The sequence below is a fragment of the Chelonia mydas genome, chromosome 9 (assembly GCF_015237465.2).
Source record: "Chelonia mydas isolate rCheMyd1 chromosome 9, rCheMyd1.pri.v2, whole genome shotgun sequence".
NCBI lineage: Eukaryota > Metazoa > Chordata > Testudines > Cheloniidae > Chelonia > Chelonia mydas.
The window spans coordinates 2,157,737-2,183,555 of NC_057855.1; the positions used below are offsets into that span (position 1 = coordinate 2,157,737).

Sequence of the window (25,819 nt, forward strand, 5' to 3'; positions counted from 1 at the left end):
ATTGTCTATCAACTCTGAAATGTCAATCAAATATAAATGTCAGACAGCATTCTGCTCACCAGAATCAAATGCTCAAAGAGAAGCGTGTGAAAAACAAATGCAAGTCCTACACATTCTAAAACCTTCTTTAACCTTTGTTCTTGTTAATAAAGCCTTAGACAATGAAAAGTGAAACCCCACTTTTCATGCTGAATGTTCCAGTTCCAGGCCAGATCTTTGGCTGGTGTAAATTAGCATAGTTTAACAGAGGACAATGGAGCTATGCAGATTTAAAGCAGCTGAGGAGCAGGCCCATTACAGTTCAGCGTTATCATTCTCTAAGCCAGGGACTGTAATAAACATGCTTTCAGGACCTCACCTATGTGCAGGATTTCTTTGTGCAAATTTATGATGGCTTCTGGTTTCTGTTTCTCTAGGATGAATTTCAGATTTATTCCCGGAAGAAGGTGACATGGATCTCTGTGTCTGCACTGAACAAGTTTAGATCAGATTATCCAATCATTGCTGATGAAAACTCCATCATAAACAAAGCCATAATGAAACCAGATTTAAAAGTAAGTGACTTTAAAACATGATTCATATAACAGGAGTTAACATGTTCTTATCATAACTCCACATGCATGCGGGCCACCTGAGACATGCCCCAGAATCCTTTGCACTAATCAGAGGCTGCTTTGGGGACATGCAAAACAAACAAACAAATAAATAAATAAAAATATGTGTGTGTGTGTGGGGGGGGTGACAGGTTGAAACCTGTTTGTGAAACATGCCTGAATTTAACATGGAATTAAGAAGCCTGCAGCTGCATGAGTGCCGTGGTCAACAGGCAGAGCTAGCTGAGTGAAGATCAGGGTACTCTACTGGCCTTCTCTGGGAAAAGACCTGTCAGCCAGGCCCTCTCCCTCACTCTCTGGGGGGAAGGCCATTCCTGCCTCCCCCACTAAAAAGGAGGAGGGGAAAGAAGACCTGTCATTCCTTCTGAGGGAGGTGCTGCATCAGTATTACAAAGGAGAGGGGGAGGAAGGAGGGAAGAGATGTGGTGGAGAACCCTCCAAGAAGCATCTTGCTGTAAGCGCCCCAGAAGTGGAAACCCAGCCCTGGCGCAGGAATTAACAGACTGGTTTATAGGCTGCTCCTGGCATTAGAGGAGAAACTGGCTGTAAGTGACTGAGTAGCTGAGCTTCCACACCACAGTGAACACAGGGAGTGGGAGCAGGATCCTGACCCACTTCACCCCAGACTTCAGCTGGTGGCCCAGTGTACGGCACTAGCTGAGAAGATTGAAGGGTGAATGAAATTGGAGATTTCCTCGTCTCCTCCCTCGCTCGGTGCTGCTATTTCATCCCCTCGCCCCAGGATGGCTGCGCTCTGTCCCTGGCTCTGGAAAACATTTCAGTTTTTTGCCTTTGGCTGCACCAAATTGCATTTTACAACCGTTATTCCGAGGTAGGATACTACATACCCAACTGCCCCTGCTAAGGCCTTATCCTTCCTTCCCTCTGCAAATGGTTCAAACACAGTTTGGAGAGCCAAGCCAAGGAAGACTTCAATAGCTCAGACATAGGTGAGAGGTTTATTGCAGGAGTGGGTGGGTGAGATTCTGTGGCCTGCGTTGTGCAGGAGGTCAGACTAAATGATCATAATGGTCCCTTCTGACCTTAATATCTATGAGTCTATGAGTCTGGGGAGATGGTAGGTGAGTTATTGATTTGAGGAGATCTAAAAGCCCTCTATAGATGTGTGTAAGCACCATTATCCCCATTTTACAGATAGGGCAAGTACCACCTTGAAAAGTTAAATGACATGCCCAAGGTCATACAGTAAATCAGTATAATCCCTGAAACTAGAAGTCCAGGTCTCTTGATTGCCAACCTTTTCCCCTAGCCCCTAGGCCACAGGGCTGGGAGCCCATGCAGAAGTTATATGCATCTTCAGTAACTACATTCCTGACTTGTTAGCATCTATTTTGATGTCTCCAATAAGGTTTCTAGCCAAAGCTACTGATACAGTTTCACACCCTTAACTGGGTCTGAACAAAGCTTTATTTCTCCTGGGAATATATAAACATCCATATGTAAATTTAGTGCCAGTTACTTCAATCCACAGGCATAGTGTGAAAGTGGAGAGTGACTCATAACATTCTTCAGGGGATGGAATTAATCATGTTTTAAACCCCCCATAGCCCTCAAATAACAGAGCCTTTCAGCAAATCTTGCATATCCATCAAAACATTTAAGTAGACAAACAAGTTTTCAAAGCGGCCAAGAGCAAATAGCATAATCCTCTAATCCCAGGTCACAGGCCCCTTCCTAAAAGCCAGTATAAAATCCCCGTGCCTTCTAAACTATTTATTGCAATGGAGAGTTATTGTAATGTTACAGGTTGATTCTGCAAGGAGCTGAGCCCTTTCCTCTCCCATTCAAGTGTGCAACATCTCATGGGACCGGGCCCTAAGAGGGTAAATCAGAGAACACATGAGCAGAGTTTTCCCTCCACACTTCTCATGAAAGCAAATGGCCTTGAATGTGACATGGTATTCTATGGCAAACCAGTGCAATGAGGGCATAGGCCTGATGCTCGCGGAGCCAAGGAGAGAGGATACTGGATTCTGTACCAGTTAGCATTTCCAGGGGGCTGATGGCTCCACAGGTAGGTACACTGCATCGCCGTAGTCCAGCCAGGAAGTGAGAAAAGTTTGTGTCTCTGAAGCTGGGTTATTGTCCACTGTCCAGGAGGGACAGAATCGTCTAGCCAGCCGTAAGTGACAGTGTGGTGGTGCACGTGAGAGTGCTTAGTGTCAGTGAGAACTTCAGGAGCACTCCTAAACTCCGGGCTAAATTAGACAATTGTCGGTGTGTATCTTCGACCAAAGGAGACTGCAATGTGGCTGCAAACGCCTCCAAGTGCTTTCTGTGCCCTCCCCAGCACTATAATCAGTCTTGCTTGAATTCAGCCCTAGTTAGCGTCCCTATAGAACTATGAGTAGAAGTGAGCACTTTTTTGTTCCATACCTTGCAAATGCTGCTGTTGTTCTTTGGTTTGGCAGGTAAGATGCATCCAAGTGCAGAAAATCCGGTATATTTGGAACAACCCTGAACAACAGTTCCAGAAAGTTGGGTGAGTTTACCTGCTGGGTACAAAGTTCTCTAAGGAAATGGAGCCTCTTTTGGAATGACATCATCAGGAAAACTTTTCCTCTGTCTTCTAGGTCCCTAGAAGACAGTCACACTTGTTCAGATATACACGCCAAATTTGGTTCTGGTTTGCGATGTGAGGAACAGGAGATCAGGTAACACTGCAATATGTCCTAAGTAGTTAGTATGATGGATTTAAGTCGATGTTTAGGACCAGATTTTCACGTGCTTGGTGCTGGCCTCTTTTATAAACACTGGTCCTTAAAGGGGCAATTGCCTGAATGTGACTGATAATTTTGCACAGTCCAATTGTATTTACGCTATTACTGGTGAGTGTAATTTTGCTTGTACTACTTGTGCGCACAGATGTAAGTGAATGCAGGACTGTACATGAAAATGATTTTACACGAAAAATTATACGACAGACAACTAGAGGATGGGCTCAGTTCCCTACTGAAACTTTTGGAAATGTGTCTCTGAATGTTTATCACTATTATGTGTTTCCATTCAAAAAGTAACCAGAGCCTTCCAGTCTGATTTATTTTTGAGTAAGAGAAATAGCAAACTAAGAACAAAAGTAAAGTCTCCATAAAACAGCACAGATTAGCTTCTAGTGGAGCTCCCTCAGCAGAGCTCAGTGTAAATAAATTATTGTTAGAAATTAATGAGTTCTAACTATTGAGTTTATTCCTGTAAATTAATGCATTTCTGGAAAATAGGGTCCTGACCCGACTGGAGTCTTTAGGTGTTTCTACAGTACAAGTGCAAAATAAATGAATAAACTTTTGCATTCATTTGTTTGTATATTGCAAATAATCCAACTCCTAAACTGAGTTCACATTCAGTTTTACATTCAGAATGCTCTAAATGATATGCAGAGAGATTTGTATGCAGGGTAGTTGTAGCTGGGTCGGTCCCAGGATACTAGAGATACAAGGTGGGTGAGGTGTAATATATTTTATTGGACCAATTCCTGTTGGTGAGAGAGACCTCACCTATCGTGTTGCTCTAATACAGTGAGATTTGTATTTAAAACATTTAGTTTTAGGTATGGAATTTTTTGATACCAGTTACGAGGGATTTTTGCATGAGAGAAACATTTGTTTCTTTAAACCCATACTATGCCGATGAGCTGTGCATGTAGTTCTTATGGACGGAGAGAGCTTTTCTGACACTAACATCTATGGTATAGATGTTTATAATTGTATGCATGCAACTGGATGTGCAAAAATGTGAGCATATCATTTGTGCGCTTACTTATGATTGCATGCTCAACTGCGATGACTGCACTTGCAACTGGCCATGTTTATATCTTACTGCCGATGAGCACGTGCAGTTTCTTCAGCTATTTGTGCAGTCTATTGATTGGGTGGGCAAAGTGTGCACTCACACTTTTGTGTACACAATAGCGCATAGACAATTATGATATCCTGGGTCTGTGCTTCTACCTGCCACAGAACTGATGCATCTATGTAACTAGCGCATGGAAAACATCACATCTTGTCTCTTTCTCTTTGGAGCCAAGGTTTTTGCAGCCTTGTGTGTTTATGTTTTAAAATGGGATAAGTACTAACTTTCACTGGAGGTGGGAGCTGCAGCTGCTTGAGTTGCATTGTCAGGGTGCACAGTTAAATGAGTGAGAAAATCAGATTTTGTTTTAATAGCTCTCCATCCTTACCCCATGCAGGAGGCTAATATGTGGGCCAAATGCCATTGATATTCAGGTTATCCCTATTTGGAAACTACTCATCAAAGAGGTAAACTGCATTTCCATTGCTTTTATTTTGCTGGCTATTTGGGCACGAAGAGCAGACATATAGTTCATGGGTGGTTGGGCATTTGGCTCACCCTCCACTAAGCACGCTCCCCCTCCTCCAAATTCCATCTTAAAACCCTTCCAGGTAACTGTCACACACGGATCACCTCACCATTCCTCCCTCCACCCCCTTCCAGGCCTGACCTGCTGCTTTGTGTTTTGTGTCTGCGCTGTGGGCAGGCTTTACAGCCCCTTTGTCTTGTGAAGGGCTGTGCACTTCTAGGATGCTCCACAAGGAATGTATCATGAACCACAAAAGTAATCTTTTAACTGACAAAAAGTTTAGTTACCTGGTAAAATAAATCCAGCAGCACCAGCTGGCTGGGCCTGTTCCTCCTGCCAGCACAACATGGCCTGTGTGACTCCACCCTCGTTCCATGGTCTGAACCTTCTCTGCTCCACTTCTCTTAGAGAAACGGGCTTGAGCTGAGACCTTCACACCCAAACTTACTTCCCCACCGATCAAGGGTGTTTGGATCCAGCGTTCCAGATCGGATCCAGCTAACAGAGACAGGCCCAGGCTGTGCAGGTTGCAGCCAGCGCTGTCAAAGTTAGCACGGGAGAGTGGCGCTAGGGCTTTGATTTAGGCTCATGGTTCTCAGACTTTTGCACTGGTGACCCCTTTCACACAGCAAGCCTCCGAGTGCGACCCCCCTTTTAAATTAAAAACACTTTTTTACATATTTAACACCATTATAAATGCTGGATGCAAAGCGGGGTTTGGGGTGGAGTCTGACAGCTCGCGACCCCCCATGTAATAACCTCATGACCCCCTGAGGGGTCCCGACCCTCAGTTTGAGAACCCCTGATTTAGGCCCATCTCTAACTGGATTGAACGAGCTGAATATATCCGAGCAGTATAAATATGGCTTCTTTACACCCCGCTACTGTAGGATTGCCAACTTTCTAATCGCACAAAACCAAACACCCTAGCTCTGTCCCTTTTCCGAGGCCCCGCCTCCTGCCCCGCCCCTTCCCTGAGGCCCCGCCCCATGCTCACAACATTCCCCCTCCCTCAGTGGCTTGCTTCCCCCACCCTCACTCACTGTCACTGGGCTGGGGCAGGGAGTTGGGATGTGGGAGGGGGGTGAGGGCTCCAGCTGAGGGTGCGGGCTCTGGCGTGGGGCCAGGGATGAGGGGTTTGGGGTACAGGAGGGGGCTCCAGCTGGGGGGTGGGGCCAAGGGATTTGGTGTGCGGGAGGGGGCTGTGGGTTGAGGCAGGGAATTGGTGTGTATGAGGGGGTACAGGCTCTGGACTGGGGGTGTGGGCTGTGGAGTGGGGCTGGGAATGAGGGGAAGGGGTGCAGGAGGGGGCTCCAGGTTTGGGGGGGGCTCAGGGCTGGGGCAGGGGGTTGGGGCACAGGCTTACATCGGGTAACTTGCAGTCAGCAGGGCTAAGGCAGGCTCCCTGCCTGTTCCTGGCATCGCGCTGCGCTCCAGAAACAGCCAGCAGGTCCAGCTCCTAGGCAGGGGGCCAGGAGGCTCCGCGCACTGCTCTCGCCCACAGGCCCTGCCCCCCAGCTCCCATTGGCCATGGTCCCCAGCCAATGGGAGTGTGGAGCTGGTGCTCAGGACAGGGGCAGCACGTGGAGACCCGTGGCCTCCCTGCCCAGGAGCCGGACCTGCTGGCCGCAGCACCGCCAACCGGACTTTTAATGGCCCTTTTCGACCGGGCGTTCCAGTCGGAAACTGGACACCTGGCAACCCTACGCTACTGTTCTGTCTCCAAACAGGTCTTAAATCCATTTTACGTGTTCCAACTCTTCAGCGTGTGTCTGTGGTTCGCTGAAGATTATAAGGAGTATGCCATTGCTATCATAATCATGTCCCTCCTTTCTATCGCCTTAACCGTATATGACCTCAGAAAGGTGAGAACCCCTGCCCCGCGGAGAGGGGAAAGGATTACTGTTGCTGCCAGCCAGCCAGCTCAGAGGACGCTGCATGTTACACACAGCCTGGTACAGAACAAACAGCTAGTTCCTCACACTGGCGGCAGGCCAGCACTGTTACAGTTTCAGTCACTATTCAGTAATAAAACTAGGCTGAATCAGTGCCGTTGTTGTGGGCCCAGTGACTGAAAGCGCCTGGAACCACAGCCCCAAGATTCAATAGTGAGGTACATAACTGGGAGCTTACTGACCATGTCTGCACTGCAGGTGTATCCACCCACCCCCTGCAAGGGTCCTGAAATCTTGCCCCAGCATGCAAAACCTGGAATGGGTTCTCTGGGGTTGGGCTCTTTGATTGTCCCCAAATCCTGCTCAGGAAGTGGACTCTGCAGGACAGGAAGGTACACTAGAGAGAAGATCGCCTTTTCACAGTGTACAATAGATCACTGGCACCTGGTCCGCAAATGTGATTTTCCTTTTGCTTAAACAAGTGCTAAATTATGGAGTAAATTCTCCTCCTTATCCCTGGGTGTGGTGTGGATGAAGTCCCCTGGCACCAAGATAAGGACAATGACAATGTAATGGTTAGACATTGCCAAGAGTCTGTAGATTCCTTTAGTTTGGGAAGATTCTGGCTCTGTCCTCTCAGCCATGAACAAAGCGGCATGAGGAAAAGCTGTAGAATCTGGGACGTTTAGGTTGTCGAAGTGATTATACCGGGAAGGCTGTCTCTCAGTGGGAGCTGCTTGATATAGATATAGATATAGATGAGTAGGCTGGGATAAGGCTCCTTTGGAGATCCCAGCGTTTATAAATGATAGATAAACATTTCTGTATCTTGGAACTATTAGTTAGTCCCCCTGGCAAGACTAATCATCTCTGTAACAATCTACCCACATCCTCCCTTCCACATTCCAGCGTGTGGTTTGCTACACCCAGCTGTTACACCTTGTCTACAATGAGATGTTACTGTCCGCACTTTGCAGACTCTATCTTCCTATACATTTGTACATCTCCTAGCGCAGCCCATCCCGACTGAGGCTCTGGTAGACACAGCAATACCAACAACAAACAACAGTAAGAGTTAGTTACTGAATTACATAATGTCTTTCTTTGTGTGGCCGTTAACACTGAACGCTCCATTCTGTCTCTCCCTCCCCGATTTGCAGCAATCTATGAAACTGCACAGGCTGGTGGAGTCTCATAACAGTGTCAGGGTCACCGTGTGCAGGAAAGACAAAGGTGCGTCCTGTTCCATTTTTCTGTTTCTTTTGTTTTCAGTTCCAGTGTTACAGCAGCTCATGTCAGCTCTGAGAGTAAGTAGGGCAACAACTGACCTCTTAAAATTCCTTCTGGGACTGTTTTCCCTTTCTTCTCGCTCCAGTCAATTGGCTCACATCACTAAGAACGCTGAAGTGTGTTCTCATGCATCAATCTCATAAGTACCGTATCACTAGTGTGGTTTAAATGGCCATGCCTTGCCTTGGTAAAACTAACCCATTGCAAGGGGGAGTAGAATCGTCTTTGCCAGAGCTACCATGTACCTCAATGGTGCCTGTCTAACCTCTGCAGCTGAACATTCCCACTAGTGTGGGCCCCACGGAGCAACAAGAAACAGGGCCAAGCGAGGAAGATGGATTCAGATTGCTCGGTGGCAGGATGTTTGGATCCAAAGTTCTTGTTTGGACCCATTCAGGAGATAAGTCTCAGTCTCCGTGTTTGGATCCAGATCCAAACTTTCCCCAGATGTGTGGGGGGGGGGCGGGGGGAGAGAGGGGGGTTTGCTTCCAGGGTCCTTGTTCAGACCCCTCTGCTGTGACAGATCAGGTGTTGTTCTATAATAATGATGAACATTGCACGGTGATCTGCTAATTGGGATGTTTATGAATACGTTAGTTTAGGTCAGGGGTTCTCAACCTTTTCGAAATCATGCCCCCACTTAGTTTTTTTTTTTTACCTGAAGCCCCCCCTTCTGTTAGCGGGAAGGATATTCATCCTGCCCTTGTGAAAACCCCTTCTAGAGGCTCAACTCTTCTGGGAGGTCCAAACACGAACCCCCATGAGCGAGCGGTGCTGCCACCCCAGGTTGCAACACCACTCACTCAAATTTAGCCCAGCTTGCCGTGCTCCCCCCGCCCCTCAAAAGTCTGATGCACCCCCACAGTTGAGAACCCAGGGTTTAAGTTAACGGGGTCTGTAGGGAAAAACAAGCAGGAAAGGAAAGAATGGCTCAGGATAAGCCACTTCTCTGCAGACGTTTGACGTTAAGAGTCAATGCCAGGACAGGCAAAAGCCCAGGAACACCCAGGATGGGTTCAAAAGGCATTCCCTCAAGAGAGGGGTATTTGTTTGGGGGAACCAGACTAAGACACAAGCATCTGCTGGGGTGTCCGAAGAAGTTAGGCCTGCCTCAGTTACCATCGGGGAGGGTAAATCTTAGGTGGGATAGACATTCATGTATCCTGATTGCTATTTTACAATCCCTTTTCTCTAAAAGCTTTGTTCCAACTGTTACATCCACAATACATTGGTTTCAGCAGGCTGGCCACTGTGCACCACTGCTCACAGATTCCCAAACCACTGGCGCCAAGCCCAGTCAGACCGTGGGGTTAGCACAGCTGATGCCCATGGTGCTGTAGCCCCAGGCTCAGTCTAAGAGTGGGAGAATGGTGGAATTCCACCCTGGGATGGGTAAAGGCTCCAGGCCGGACACCCGAGAGGGTGCCCTGAGAGAGAGACCAGGACGGGGCTCAGAGGCGCAGACAGACTGGCAACTATGCCCATCTGTACTTACAAAACATTACAAAGCAAGGAGCAGTTGGCCTGGTCGGGGGTGTGCTTGGAACTATTTTTTGCTTACGCGAGAGATCAGCGCTAAAGGTTTGCATCTCATATTGTCGGCAGGCTTCCAGGAGCTAGAGTCACGCCATCTGGTGCCAGGAGACGTGCTGGCTTTGACAGGGGGCAAAGCCCTTATGCCATGTGATGCCATCCTGATCAGCGGTGGGTGCATTGTAAATGAAGGCATGCTGACCGGTAAGGATGGCGCCGGGCCCGTCTTAAAGTCACAGACGCCTCAAAGCTGTGGCTTTCCAACCGTTGCATAAGACACATTTTTTTTGAGAGAGCAAGTCTTTGAAGAGAAAACTGTCAGGGCACAATCTTGTACTTTGCAGTGATGGCAGAGGAGATAAACAGTAGGGCAGGGCGAGGAACTCGGAGGATTTACCTGAGGACAGGGGATCAGAGAGTTTGAGCTGCCTGACTACTCCTGCACTGACGGAGCCTGCTGACGTTCCCCACTGCAAACCCGTGTCAGGTTAGGATGCAAAGCAGCTGGTATACTCAGCAGCCCACTGGGTGCGTTCTGCTTGGACAGAGCTTAAATATTTGTTAGCAGACAGGCATGTGACTAAAAGCTTCCCCTTGTCTTGGGTAATGAAATATTTAAACTGCCCTAGGGAATAACTAAGTCACTTGAGTGTCAGATTCCAAACAGCCAGACACCTGGAAGCCAACAGGCTGGATGCTGGTGCATCAACTCAGGTCTTCGTTTACGGTGAGCAGCTATTGAAAGCCTGTTCTTGAAATCCTTACTCAGGTGAGGAGTATCATTGATCTCAGTGAGCAAGGACAAATCAGGTCTTAGATTTACCTGGGTGAGTCAGGGCGCAGGCTTGACTTGAGCTTGGACTATTCACAGGCAGAATCTGGACACTTATTCATTTGCCTGTGCAGCCCCATGCACACCTGAGAGGGACACACCCGTACAGGCATTGATGCTCCAGTGGTCAGGGCACTTGTAAGGGACTTGGGAGAGCCAGGTTCCCTTCCCTGCACTGCCATGAACTCACTTGTGTGGCCTTGGGCAAGTCACCTATTCTCTCTGTGCCTCCGTGCCCATCTATACAATGGGCCAACAGCCCCACCCTGCCGCACAGGGGGGTGAGAGGATAAACACATGGAAGATTGTGAGACACTCAGCCGCTACAGTCATGAATGCCAGAGATAGAAATAATAATAATTTTCCAAACTTGTTTGTCGCCACTTGGGCTAGCTGCTGCTTACCACAATACACACTACAAATGGCTACTGTGCAGGCTTCAAAGGGATGCACCCAGGATTCGGAAGGCACTGCAGTTTCCTTAATGCAATCCGATCTCCTCTAGGGGAAAGCATTCCAGTAACAAAGACCCACTTGCCCCAGGCCGATGACTCCAGGCCCTGGAGAATGTGCTGCGCAGAGGATTACAAAAGACATGTCCTTTTCTGTGGAACAGAGCTCATCCAGACCAAGGCGGACGGCAACGAGCCAGCGAGAGCTGTTGTGCTGAGGACCGGTCAGTCAATTCACTCTTCATGGTGCTTTTCTCTGATGCAATAGCTTGACCAGGCTAAGGGCACGTCAACACTGCAAAAAGAGACCCTCAGCAGCAAGTCTCAGAGCCTGGCTCAACTGACTCGAGCTCGCAGGGCTCAAGCTGCGAGGCTAAAAATAGCTGGATAGACTTTCAGGCTCAGGCTGGAGCCCAGGCGCTGACACCTGGCACAGAGCACAAGGTCCAGCCCGAACCCTAACATCTACACGGCTATCGTTAGCCCCCTAGCATGAGCACTGCAAGCCCAAGTCAGGTGACCAGGGCTCAGACTCGTTGCCACGGGGGGGGGGTGAGTTTGCAGGGTAGCTGTGCCCTATGAGCCCAATCCTCTGTCATACCAATCACACAGATATTGATGGATTTACTCCAAATTTACCCCAGCCTGGCTGAGGGCAGCTTTTCTCTGTCTGCACCAAACTGCTATTTCTTGTTTGTATTGCTCGGCATAACCCTTTAAAAAAAAATACGACAGCATGCTACAGCGTTAGCCCTAAAGCCTGCATCACCCAGGTATACTGTGTGGGACCATTACTGTACAATAACGCAGTCCTAAATGCTAGAACAGAGTCCCATACTCAGCTCCTCTCCAGGACCTGGCTAACTGCGGGATTGACACCCTCCTGGTCTGACACCATGGCCGCTGTGCTCCAGCTAACAGTCCCCCCCAGGTTCAGATGCCTGGTTAGAGGGTGCTTTTGGCAAGGGGTTTCTGACTCAGTCCAACAGAGCCCAGGTTTGCTGAGCACCACCCTGGAAGGCCACGCTCTTGTCCTGTGCCCGAGTGGTGGGCTAGGATGGCTCAGTGAGGATGGCTTTTCTGTTGTTGGTGATTTATTTTGTGATCAGGGAAGAGCTCCCTTGGGTGGGGCATCACATTCTGGATGTGTGTCCATGTGTTTGCACAAGCATCTAGCTTTTTAAACAACAGTGGATATGCCAGGCCGCAAGAGTTAGTCTGATCCTGAGAGTCTGAGTTCAGCGCAAAGGAGACACGCCAGAGTGTAAAGGAATGAACAACACCCGAGTGTGCTCAGCCTGCTCTGCCAGTGCCTGACTGGGGGAGGGCAGGCAAGAGACTACACTGCTCTGACCCTGCTGTAGCCTTGGATGAGTTTAAGGTGAAAATTGCACAAGTCACTAACAGGTTTTCTACTCAGGTGGCTACATGAGAAATTTCACTGTGTTGAGATGGGTAAAGCACACAAATCAAAACATGAAGATGGTACTTAAAATCCAAATAAAACCAAGCATAAGCATAACTATACAAAACCAGATATGTATAACAAAACACCCCCTGGATCATGCATGCTTACAGCCTTAGGCTGGCTTCACATAAAGCAATCCCCTAATGTTGACATACCAGTCTCCTTAAAGTTGTAAGTAACAGCTAAGATAAAAGAAAAAGTGGAGATCATTACAGGGGGCTTGTTTGTAGTCAGGCTTCGGCCATTTGGTCATCCTTGGTGTCCCAACTAGGGGCTGGTTTGACAACCTTTCATACACCTTGTTCCATTCCACCCATATGCATCTTCCACCCACATGCATCTGGACCATGTATGATCAAGTCACAGCCCTCTATTCATATCTGGTGTTCTGGAAGCCCAATTTTAGGGTTCCAGTTGTCCATATGTGGTATGCCAGTTGCCCATAATGACATTTCTGACAGTTAAATCAATCATTTGCATCTGTCCATTTCCCAATAGTTTTGATACATCACTGAGGTTAGCTCTGACTGCAGAAAGCCCATAAGATGTTACCATCTGTTCATTGATGGGTTTACCCTGTTTATCACAAGATGCATATTGCTAACTTCTAGGCCTCACTCTAAGCCTGTAACACTTAATACTTAAAACTTCTCAACCAAGCCTATTCTTAATACATGTATTTTAGTTTTTCTGCTTGCTGTTACAGCTTCAAAAACTTCCATTATTATTTTACCCAAAACTATAGACCCTCCAAGATCAGGTCAGGGGTCAACAGTCAACACTGCTAATGCTATATCAGGTGGGTGAGATCAGATCTTTTATTGGACCATCTCATTCTTTCTGGTGATGAGAGAGAATGGCAGATGCAGAGGACTGGAGAAAGAGGAGCAGGTCCACCTCTCCATGTCTTTCCCTTTCCCCTAAAAGTAGTAAGAGAGGACAGCAGAGCAGCCATGCTACCCCTCCACCCTGCCACCCACTGAAGAAGTTGAAGAAGAAGAGGAGCTAGAGAGGCACTTGCCTCACCACAGAATATAGCTGAGGGCAGCAGCAGAGTAGGCCTTTTGGAGGATGGAGGGATCTCAGAAAATGCCTTTCGATTTGATGCAACTCGCCTGGGTGCTTGTTTTAGCCAAATTTCAGACTGAGATTCTGAGTTCAGGTGAATCTGAAACTCAAGGTAAAAATCTGCTTTCCCAAGATCCAGTAGTAAGGTTCCCTGAAACTCTTCCTCCCACAAACCAACGGGTTTCACAGAGCCCTCATGAGGACTGGGTTAGCAGCGGATGGCACAGCTCAGCCACAGACAGGAGACTCCAAACATCCTCACAATGCTCTTAATTTCTTCTGTATTGTAAAACCAGCACTAAAGACCAGCACCTGCCACAGAGAATCCTCTAGCTCAAGCAATCACTTTAAAGGATCCCCGAGGTTTACAGTACAATGTTGTCTGATCTTTAGTTGAAGGCAAACCTATTAGACAATCAACATTTCTTGATCACTGAGTGCCCAATCACACAATTACTTACTATTGTGTTTAGTCCTCCCGAAGCCACCCTATGGGTCTGCTCATCGTAGTAAGTACCATGTAGTGAGTGTTTGCAGGATTGGACATGCTGATGGTTGCTTAAGACAAATATCAGAGTTTCTGGAAAGAATGTTTCCATACAGTAGCTTTTATAAGTTGTAATGTGAGATCTGGGTCTCTCATTTTAAGTTACAGTAGCTGTGAATCTTCTCATTCCACCATTTTTCTTAATGAACTTTTAGAACCAATTCCACCATTTACTGATGTCTTGTGGGTTTGGTTTGTCACTTCAGGTTTCAACACAGCCAAAGGGGACCTGGTGAGGTCTATTCTCTATCCTAAGCCCATGAATTTCAAGCTGTACAGAGACGCCTTACGGTTCCTGATGTGCCTCATAGTGCTTGCGACCATTGGAATGATCTATGCAGTGTGTGTTTTTGCACTAAACGGGGTAAGTGGGAGAAATCACCACAACAAAATTCAGAAGGCACAAAAATGTGGAGTGTCTTCAGATTTTGTTGCACTTATGAAATTTGGTCTTATTTTCACTACATATTTGCACTAGAATGTGGGGTCATTTTAAAATGACATTGTTTTTACAGAAACAAAAACAAAAAAGCACCATTTCACATTTTCATACTAAGGTACAAACTCCCACCAATATTCTATATTAACATTTCCTCTGAAGTTTCCTCAGTGTGTCCTTTAGCTTGCTCTCTGAGATGAAGCTTCTCTTTATAGCTGGGTCTCATACGGTACTGAGCATGCTGTCAATGCTCACATGTTCATGTCAAAATAGCCATGATATTTCATGAATGCAACAGTTCAGAGCAGGAAGGCAGGTGATGTGAAATGCAACAAATACACCACCGAAAGTATCTGCAATATGTTCTGCACTTTTGCACATTCCTAGTTTCTGTATTTAAAAAAAATCACAAATGGGCCCCGGGGTGTGGGTGACACACAGACAAGTGCCAGACTGGAAAAGGTAGCTTTCTGAAAGCTGCTGGGAACTGTGCCATGTTTGGAGAAGCCAATGAAAAGGCCAAATCCTCAGAGGCAAAACATTTTATTCTGCAGTTTGTTCCAAAGGGGAAAAATATATTCCCTAGTCAGTCTTCAGACACTTGGTTCGGAATGTGAATTTACCTCAAGCTGTTTCCCAAGAAAGTGTGTTTAAAATGCAACCCAGTCCTGGTCTACACTTCTCCTTCTATATTGAACTTTCTCACTTGGAATACATAACGTACACGGTGAGACAATCAAAGCTGCAGGAACCTGGGTATCCATATTGTCAGACTTACCTGAAATTCAGTCCTGTCAGATACTGAATGTGTCAGCTCCCATCTGTGCTGACATACTAACAAGAGAGACACCTTTGAGTTACCTACAACAAACAGAAAAATCCAGTGAGATTGGTGCACCGTGTGGTCTGATGTAGTAACAGTGGGGGAGGAATGGTGAGCACAGACTGGACACTCGTAATGCTTCAGATATGGCACCTTCTAGTGGTTCGAGCTAGGAATTCCTCATTCAAATCCCAGTTCTGCAGCGTCTCCTGTGGTCTCGGGTGAGTCACTTAGGCCCATGGTTTTAAAAGTGGCTTTAATTTTCAGTGCCTTAGTTTTGCAGGCCCCAGCTTGAGACCTCTTGGGCACCATATTCAGAGGTGCTGAGCATCTGTGAACATAGCTGAAACCAGCAGGCATTGCAGGTGCTCAGCACGTCTGCCATTCACACCGTAGGTATCTCCAGCTGTCCCTCAGAAATTGAGGTGCCCAAATTAGAGGCCACTTTTGTAAGTGTGGTAGTGGTCTGCATCTCCTGTCCAGGAGCGTGTGAGCCGCTTGCCCACTCTAGCGCAACCAGGGACAGCTGCCAGGGAGCCTGGCACCTACCCCAGTGAGCAGGGCTGGGAGCCGTACAGCCACGCTGGAGGAGTTGCCCGGGCTGGGCACTGGCTCCTGCGAGCAGCGGCCCGACAGGCTGCTGCTTTCTCCACTGCAGTTCCTGGTAGAGCTCTGCAGCTCCGCTGATATCCTCTTGATATCGGTGGGTATCTGCATCCGCAGATATCAGTTTTGTATCCGCACAGGAGTCTACAAAAAAGATACACTGGAATTGGAAAAGATACAGAGAAGGACAACAAAAATGATTAGGGGTGTGGAACAGCTTCCGTATGAGGAGAGATTAGAAAGACTGGGACTGTCTAGCTAGAAAAAGGACGACGAAGGGGGGATATGATCGAGATCTGTAAAATCATGGCTGCTGTGGAGAAAAAGTGTTAGTCACCCCTTCACAAAACACAAACACCAGGAGTCACCCATGAAATGAATAGGCAGCAGGTTTACAACAAACCAAAGGAAGCATTTCTTCACACAACACCCAGTCAGCCTGTGGAACTCCTTGCCAGAGGATGTTGTGAAGGCCAAAAGTCTAACTGGGTTCAAAAAAGAACTAGATAAGTTCACGGAGGATAGGTCCATCAATGGCTCTTAGCCAAGATGGTCAGAGGCTCAACGCCATGCTTTGGGTGTCCCTAACCCTCCGGCTGCCAGAAGCTGGGACCTGACAGCAGGGGATGGGTCACTCAGAATTGCCCGGTTCGGTTCATTCCCTCTGAAGCCCCTGGCACTGGCCACTGCACGGGACGGGATACTGGGCTGGCTGGACCATTGGTCTGACCCAGTATGACCATTATGATCAATTTGAGAGACAGTCTCAGTTGAACTCATCTTTAGGACAAGACAAAAAAGCAAATACCTGCCTGCCTAGGATCATTAACGATGCTGTGGCAATTTTTGCAGTAATTAGGGCTGTTGCCCCAGTAAACTGCCCTTCTGGTGACTGCCTTCTGTTTTCCTAATGTCCTTCTGCAGAGTCAGAGTCAGCAAAGCCCTTGGCTTTAGCCAGAACACACAGGGCATGGAGTGAAACGGGGATTTAAAGCTATTCCTTGCACTGCTCCACTCCTGGTGCTGTTTTGTCCTGCACTGTGTTACAGCAGCCTGAGGTCTGCTCTAATTCGACCAGCCTGTAATGGCCCCAGGGTGCCCGAAATGTAGCCCAGGATTGGCATCACATAGGAGTATCCCAATCAGACCCCATTTTTGTAGCTATACTTTCCCAGCTATGCCAACAACAGGGGAGGAAGTGTAGCATATCAGCACCTACATCGGCTCTCTACCTCTGCACAACCCGCCTTCCACCTGGGTAATCTTCATAATAGACAGGTTTTGCTGCCAAGGGCATGGCACTAGGTGGCCACATAGGACCCCAGGATATGGTCAAGTATTTTTCACTTCCTGCCCTCTAAATTGTTGTATGGTGTTGCTGGGATCTTGTAAACAGCTCCCATGTTCCACCCCAGAAGTGGCTACATTTCAGCAACAGGGAAGTGATTTTTGCACGTGTGTCAAGATTTTGGGCACAACCCTAGTATTATTACCTGCTTGCTGATGAAGTTCTAGTCCTGTGTCCGCAATCCTTAGTGCAAGCTTTTGTTCTCTTGCTGACAACAGCATTTGTTTTGTGTCAGGAAGAGGCAGGAGAAGTGGTGAAAAAGGCACTGGATGTCATCACTATTGCAGTCCCTCCAGCTCTCCCTGCGGCTTTGACGACAGGGATCATTTATACGCAGGGCAGGCTGAAGAAAAAGGGAATCTTCTGCATCAGTCCTCAGAGGATCAATGTGTGTGGTCAGCTCAACCTCATCTGCTTTGACAAAGTGAGTGTGATGGACTCGTTATTGTTTTATTAAAAGCTGGGAGCACTTGGAATCAAACCAGAGGATAAAGTGAGACTGCAGAAACCAGGAAGAGAAAATGTTGCACTTGTGACAGACAGCTAGTGGGAGAAATTTTCCATTTTATCTTATTTATCCATTTGCTGTGCCAAATAAGATTCTGTCTCCCTAGAGAGGGGGAGACCTGCCAGAGATTTAGTCTGAAAGGGGCTCAGACTCAAACCAAGGCGAAATGAGATGGCTACAATTACTGCCAGAGCACCCTCTCCCACAGCATTTCAACTCAATCTTCCAGTACATGGCCTCAGTGGAACCATAACCAAACCCCATTGTTTGTATCATTTCTTGTATTGCACTTTCTCTGTTTTGTATATACATGTGATCTAAAATCATGACTGGTGTGGAGAAAGTGAATCAGGAAGTGTTATTTACTCCTTCTCATAACACACGAACCAATGAAATGAACAGGCAGCAGGTTTAAACCAAACAAAAGGAAGTATTTCTTCACACACCGCACAGTCCACCTGTGGAACTCTTTGCCAGAGGATGTTGTGAAGGCCAAAACTATAACAAGGTTCAAGAAAGAACTAGATAAATTCATGGAGAATAGGTCCATCAATGGCTAGTAGCCAGGGTGGGCAGGGATGGTGTCCCAAGCCTCTGTTTGCCAGAAGCTGGGAATGAGCGACAGGGGATGATTCCCTGTTCTGTTCATTCTCTCTGGGGCACCTGGCACTGGCTGCTGTCGTCAGACAGGACACTGGGCGAGATGGACCTTTGGTCTGACCCAGCCTGGCCGTTCTCATGTTCTTATGATATGGAAGCAAAACCAGACGGTATGGCCCCTTGGTGCGGTATAATTCCGTGCTCATGGTGCATTGTGAGATGTGCATTTCGAAAGGCTGAGTCTCTATTACTGACATGTGGGGCTGGTCAAACACTCCAGGAGTGCACTGCCTTCCCTAGGCACTGATCTTCTAAAGAAGTGAGGCCACTCCATTATGTGGCTGTAGTCCCATAATGACTCTTCAAACTCTCAGGCTACATCTGCATTGCAGTCAAAGGTGTGATCTGCAGCACCGTAGACACACGTGCCCTAGCTTCAATCTAGCCAGCGTGCTAAAAATAACAGTGAAGATGCAGCAGCAGGGGCTTCAGCATGGGCTATACAAGGCTGCCCGGAGACCCTTGTACGTGCTCACGTTGTGACCCCATGCTAAAGTCCATGCCGCGGGGTCTTCGCCGCTATTTTGAGCTGTGCTAGCTCGCTGAAAATCAGCAAGGCTATGCCTACCCATGCTGCAAGCAGCCCCTCCATTGCAATGTAGACACAGCCTTAGTCCAAGACATCCGCACACTAGAATGTCTACTAACATTACAGTCATTTAGACGTTTCCATGGCATGATACAGAACTAGAGACTGACCCTGTACTCTTACACACATGTGAGCAGTCGCAGTGACTGAGCTCCGCCATCCACACCCAGGCGTGTTAGTGCCCAGTGCTGCATCAAGGGCTTTATGCTTTCCTCTGAAGCAGCTAGCAGTGGCTCAGTGCCCCATTACTCTGAACTGGTATGACATTTCCTGTGTTCCCATGCAGGGATCTTTTGAAACAGATCCTGATTTTACTCCTCGTAGAGGTCATATGTCTTTACAAAGTGAAGTTAATTCAAATGTCCATTTTAACCTAGACTGGCACCTTAACAGAAGATGGACTAGACCTATGGGGGGTGATCGCTTCTGAAGGAAACAGGTAATGGTCTTTGACAATAGACGGAGCTTGTGTTTTGTTGGATTGTGCCTGGATTTGGTCGCAGTAGCTCTCCTTCATTTCACAGCAGCAGGGTGAGCCCAGGGGATTGCTAATGGGGTCATTCAACAGTCCGAATTTGGCCACAATAGGTAGTGACTGAAATTTGCTACTTTCAATGGCTGTTCAGTGGTCTTGTGAAATGAGCTGGTTGTCTCAGCCAGATCCTGCTGACCCATGTCACAGAATACCCCCATTTCTCACCCCTGTTGACAGCTTCAGCAGACTGAAGGGCCCGGGAGGCTGTACTAACCTCTCCCCCTCTCTCACGGCTGAGGCGTATTGGCAAGGCAGAATGGAGCAGTCTTGCTGTGCGTGTTCAGGGGATACATAGAGTACACCCGTTTCTAGTGCCATCCACTGAGCAATTTGCCATCTGCGGAGCCAATTTCATGAAAAAATATTTATTTTTTATTTAAGATCAAATAAACCAAGGTAGGCACTGAGCCAGAGGCTAGGTCTGCTTTACTGTGAGATTTGAACGTATGATGACTTGCTCAGAAGAGTGAGTTAAAGAATGACACATGCGATACACATGAAAGAGAATCAACTCTACCAAGAGCAGAATTCATGTGGCCTGATCACAGGACAGGGATTCAATCGGCCCTTTGTTCGTGCTGTGGTTTTGTAGTTTTTACGATTAGAGGAGCTGTAGTTAAACCATGTAACGCAGCTACTTTTATGCTTTCTTATAAACCAGCTTTCAGAAAGTCCACAGCTTCGCCTCTGGTCACAGCTTGCCCTGGGGACCAACGTGCGGCACCATGGTGAGCTGTCATTCACTGATTGTTCTGGATGGGAAGATACAAGGAGATCCACTGGACCTGAAAATGTTTGAGGCAACCAATTGGGTAAAGCTTTGTCTTTCTAAGATTGGGGAAAATCTTTGTACTGGCACAAGGTGGGGGCCATTCCTTACTCACTGTTGCAGGTAGTCTGCTCCCAAACAGAAACCAAAGGGAAGGGTCCTCCTCTGCTCAAAGAGTAGATATTGGGCAAAGAAAGTCCCATCCTGAGTCCTTTCTTCCACAAGGAGGGCAGGGATAGCTCTCCCTGAAAAGAGCCCTGCTTCTCACCACTCCACTGTCTATGATTTTCTACTCTGGCATTTCTGCAGATCAGATGGGGTTGGTAGGTTCACGAGCCCCACCTGTATTCCCAGACTAGTTCCTTAGGCCTGGTCTACACTTAAAATTTAGGTCAACATAGCTTTGGCATGCAGGGGTATGAAAAATCCACACTCCTGCATGCTGTAGCTATGCCAACCTAGACCCCTGGGCAGCCGCAGCTAGGTCAGCAGAAGAATGCTTCTGTCACCCTAGCTACTGTTGCTCGTAGCTACCAGCTGGGTGACTACAAAAAATAATTTTCCCTCTGTTGATACTCACACCTTCTTGTCAACTGTTGAGAAGGGGCCACATCTACCGTGATTGAATTAGCCTCGTTAACACTACAAAAAGTAATTTCCCCTCTGTTGATATTCACCCCTTCTTGTCAATTGTTGGAAATGGGCAACATCCACCCTAATTGAATTGGCCTCAATAGCACTGACCCCCCACTCGGTAAGGCAACTCCCATCTTTTCATGTGCTATGTATTTATACCTGCCCTTCTGTATTTTCCACTCCATGCATCTGATGAAGTGGGTTATAGCCCACGAAAGCTTATGCCCAAATAAATTTGTTAGTCTCTAAGGTGCCACAAGGACTCCTCGTTGTTTTTGTTTTGGGATGCACAGACTGCCAAGGGAGCTAAGATTATTCCACAGCATGGACCAAGAGCTGGTACTTATTGGACTGGGCTAGAAGTAAGCTAAAGTAGAACATCCGTCAGTTGTCAGAGGCAAAGACACAGCTAGGTTGTTTTAATTCTAGCCCGTAGAGGGTAGGAGCACAAACATACAAGGCTAGTGTATTACAATATATTTTGCTCAAGCAGGCTGAATTCTGCGACAAAGCGTATTTCAAGAGCCAGGAAACTGAAAGACGAATGTCTGTCTTACTCAAGGATAGGACCATTAACCAATACTGCAAATCACAAGGTGGAGTGAGCTCCTGGAACTCTGAAAGTCATAGCTAGACAAAAACCATTTCAGCCGCTTAATTAACTCTTCCTCCTTGTCAGTCAGTAATGTAATGATGAAACCAGCACTAGCCTCTTATGTTTCATTTCTGAGACACACTGTGGGAATGGAATGCTGGATTTTTAAAACAAGCCTGGAGGAGAAGAAAAATTTGAATCTTGGAGACATTAAAACATCAGTGTTCCTATTTACCCTCTGCCATAAGTCAAAAACAATGGGACAGTCAATGAAATCGAAAGGCAACATTCTGAAACTGATAAAAGAAAATGCATTTTTACACAATCCATAATTAACCAATGGAATTCATTGCCACAGGACTTCACTGATGCCAAGACTTAGCAGGTTTCCTAAAACGGGTTAGGATAAAGATGGGTAAAGAACATCCACCTTTATATTGGATAGGAGAGATTACTTTATTTCTACAAAGGATATAAACCTTCACGTTTCAGAGCCTAAATCAGTCACTAATGACGGGAGATAGGAAGAAACTTCCCCTGGGGCATGTTGTTACTGATTTCCAGTCTGCTTTCTTACGCCTGCTACTGATCATGGTTGCTGTCAGGGACAGGATTCTGAACCCGATGGATCACTGTTCTGATCCAGTGCAGCAACTCCTGTCTTCCTTATATTTAGCCCATCCTGGAAGTTTACATTTGGCTTCGTGATGACGTAGGCAAACGGGATGGGGTAAATTTAACTTGCATCTAATGGCTGGTTGCAGTAACTGCAGCTCTAGAGTGAAGCAACAATACTTTAACTGGCAGATGAAATACAATGTGGATAAGTGCAAAATAATGGATATTGGAAAATATAATCCCAGCTATACATACAAAATGATGGGGTCTAAATTAGCTGTTACCACTCAAGAAAGAGATCTTGGAGACATTGGGGATAGTTCTCTGAAAACATCCACTCAACATGCAGCAGGAGTCAAAAAAGTGAACAGAATGTTAGGAACCATTAGGAAAGGGATAGAGAACAAGACAAAAAATACCATAATGCCACTCTACAAATCCATGATATGCCCACACCTTGAACGCTGCGTGCAGTTCTGGTCACCCCATCTCAGAAAAGATAGATTAGAACTGGAAAAGGTGCAGAGAAGGGCAACAAGAACGATTAAGGGTGTGGAACAGCTTCCGTATGAGGAGAGATTAAAATGACAGGGAGTGTTCATCTTAGAAAAGAGACGACTCGGAGGGATGTGACAGAAGTCCATCAAATCATGACTGGTGTGGAGAAAGTGAATCAGGAAGTGTTATTTACTCCTTCTCACAAGAACCAGGGGTCACCCAATGAAATTAACAGGCAGCAGGTTTAAAACAAACAGAAGAAAGTGCTGCTTCACACAACACCCAGTCAACCTGTGGAACTCCTTGCCAGAGGATGTTGTAAAGGCCAAATGTATAATTGGGTTAAAAAAAGAACTAGATAAATCCATGGAGGATAGGTCCGTCAATGGCTATAAGCCAAGATAATCAGTGATGGTGTCCCGAGCCTCTGTTTGCCAGAAGCTGGGAATGACTGACAGGGGATGGATCACTTGGTGATTCCCTGTTCTGTTCATTCCCTCTGAAGCACCTGGCATTGGCCATTGTCAGAGACAGGATACTGGGCTAGATGGACCTTTGCTCTGACCCAGCCTGGCCGTTATTATGTTCTTAACTAACTTCCATGGCCTGTGTGCTCTTTAAAGGGCAGCATCAACTAAGTAAAACACAAACCAACAAATGAAATAGAACCTGACTTGTAAGCAGTCACCTCCAGAAGGACTTGGACTGCCAAGATACACAGTGTAGGGATGGGATCTTCCCTGGTGAACAGAGCAGGGTCTTGGGAGTCGTGATTTCTGGGATCTGTTTCCAGTTCTGTCATTAACTCTTGTGTGGCCTTGGGCAACTTACTATATGCCTCAGTTTTCCCATCTGTAGACTGTACATAACGACATAAAAAAACCCTAAATAAAGAATGTTAATGTTGCCCACCTCCTCTGCTCCTGTCTTCCACTGCTTCCTCCCCATTCTGGCTATGCCCCCCAGCTTCTCGCCACCCTCTGGCTCCTGCAATACCCTCTCCCCATCCCTCCCCCTTTCCAGTTCCTCACCCTTCGGCACTCAAAGTGCAGCGGCTTGCGCCTCCTCTTTGCTGCCCTAGAGCCAGTCGGGGAGCCCTGAAAGCAAGTGCAGACAGTCTCCTTGCTCTCTCAGTCCTGGTGCCTGGAGCCACAAGGAAAGTCCAGCTCAGCCCCTGCAGCGTCAGCACGCAGCATGCCCAGCCATTCTGTGGGGATGGTGCAGGCACATTCCAGGCTGGCGCAGGAGATGTGCAGGGCCAAAGGACGCTGAGGCTAGATGGAATCTTTGGAGAGTTTAGCAGCCACTTGAATAAATCTCTACTGAGCGTGTGCAAACTGCAACTTTCCAAAGGCTTAAAACTTGGCCAGATTTGGGCAGATTTTCATGGGAGGAGCAGCAACAGGCACAACCCTGACCCTGGGCGACCCCCTGCCAACTGTCAAGACCCTGCTCCAATGCAGGGGGCACTAGAGCTACTAAAAAAATCCTTAACAGCTAATTTGCTAACATGAGCAAAACAACATTTCCCCCAGATCTCATCCCCAGAACCTGCTGAATCATTTTGGCGGAATCTTCCCATGAAAACCACAGCCTGTGGCAGACACCTGGCGTGGGAGGTTTCAAGCCAAGGGTAAAAGTTTGGCCAAGTTACTGCCGTCCGCCTTGAATGACAATGGTGTAAGCCCCAGTGCAGTTCAGTTGCTCTGCATTACGCCGCAGCATCACGAGCGGCTAAAATGCCCCATTCTCGAGCAGCAGTCCTTGGCACAGATAGTGCAGGCATAAGGGGTGGGGCCAGGGGATGAAGCTAGCATCCTCCAAGCACTTGAGCTGTGCTGTGCTTTCCTTTTCCCTCTCTGTGCGGTATTCTCTCTCCACTGCCCCTCCGGAAGCAGGGTCTGATCACGGGACGTATCGGGCTACCTACACCATGTATAATAATATTTACCTTCCTCACAAGGGATGTTGTGAGGGTCACTAAAAGTTTGCTGTAAAAGACTGTGAAAGTATTGGATGAAACCTGCTGGTGCGAACTTGATTATTAATTCACCATTGACCTTCATTCAGTGCAGATTGTAGAATTTATCTTAAAGTGTACGAGCTAAAAGGTCCTCTTTGTCTTTGAATAAACAGGAGATCGAGGATTCCAGTGAAGATCATGTTAAGAATGGCGAATTCGCACACGCTGTTGTTATTAAACCTGGACCCAAAGCCGGCAATGTAAGCTTTTAATCACATACACACCATCTATAATTAAGTTAAATTCGAGACAACAATAATTAGCTGCTCTGTCAAGAAGTCCTCGGTCACCCTGCCCCTTTACATTTCGCCAGTCCACCGTTGTGCTTGGATCGACGGCAAAGAGCTTTCTCTCTAATCACTAGAAAGAAAACGGGCTGTGATTGTGGTGCTCACTGGATTGGGCACTGCAGGGCACAAAGCAGGGAGGTGTTATCTCCGCAGCGCTGCCATTCACTTCACCACTGTCCCTTCCTGAGCAAAGACCATCACTCAGCCTGGGTTCTGAGGTGGAGATAACATACCCCTGTTAGGGAAAAAGGTTTTCCCTCCCATCTAGGGTTAGGAGGGTAGCCTTCCCTGGACTTCTGCATTAGCCAAACAAAACACAGAGTCTTGGATCTTTGATAAAGTGAGGCACTTTAATGCTAGCAAGTACGACAGCTGAAGGGCTCACCAATTCCTTTACAGGGGAAAATGGTGAAGCCCCGAACAAAGAACAGAGATGGGCTTTTATAGCCTGGTTCAACATACAGTGTGATATCTCTTACAGTTCAAGCCGGTTAACCCAGTCTGTTTGAAGTTCTGGGGTAGGTATAAACATGGAGGATTATCTGTATAAGGAATTCTTTCCCCAAAACGGGGAGTACAGGTTACACACAGTTCACATTCCTTCTACCCATAACCTTAGAGAGAAGACAGATAAGCATAGAAAAAAGACAGAGGCCTAGCTTTACATGATTATAGGGTTGTTTTCTGGTTCTTTTCTTTATCACCCCTGGGGCTAGGCTGAAGTTCCCTAGGTTTCTACACGGCCAGAGTGTGCCTGGCCCTTAGGCAGGGGGCACTGAGGGGAGGAAGGGCACTAGGATACTCCTCCCCTCCTTGTGTGGCCTGTATAAAGGCCAGGGAGAGT

At 47.2% G+C, this 25,819-nt stretch overlaps 1 protein-coding gene across 1 annotated transcript in view; it reads left to right on the forward strand.

Moving 5' to 3' along the window:
* Positions 1–25,819, forward strand: part of ATP13A4 (ATPase 13A4) — a 65,088-nt gene that overhangs the window by 12,977 nt on the left and 26,292 nt on the right. Inside the window, exons 3-15 of the mRNA XM_007069023.4 lie at positions 417–554; positions 3,047–3,117; positions 3,209–3,289; positions 4,822–4,891; positions 6,684–6,818; positions 8,009–8,081; positions 9,744–9,875; positions 11,009–11,179; positions 14,245–14,402; positions 17,490–17,678; positions 19,389–19,450; positions 20,208–20,358; positions 24,799–24,885. Of these exons, the coding sequence (XP_007069085.2) occupies positions 417–554; positions 3,047–3,117; positions 3,209–3,289; positions 4,822–4,891; positions 6,684–6,818; positions 8,009–8,081; positions 9,744–9,875; positions 11,009–11,179; positions 14,245–14,402; positions 17,490–17,678; positions 19,389–19,450; positions 20,208–20,358; positions 24,799–24,885 (1,518 nt within the window). The remainder of the gene's footprint in view (positions 1–416; positions 555–3,046; positions 3,118–3,208; positions 3,290–4,821; positions 4,892–6,683; positions 6,819–8,008; positions 8,082–9,743; positions 9,876–11,008; positions 11,180–14,244; positions 14,403–17,489; positions 17,679–19,388; positions 19,451–20,207; positions 20,359–24,798; positions 24,886–25,819) is intronic.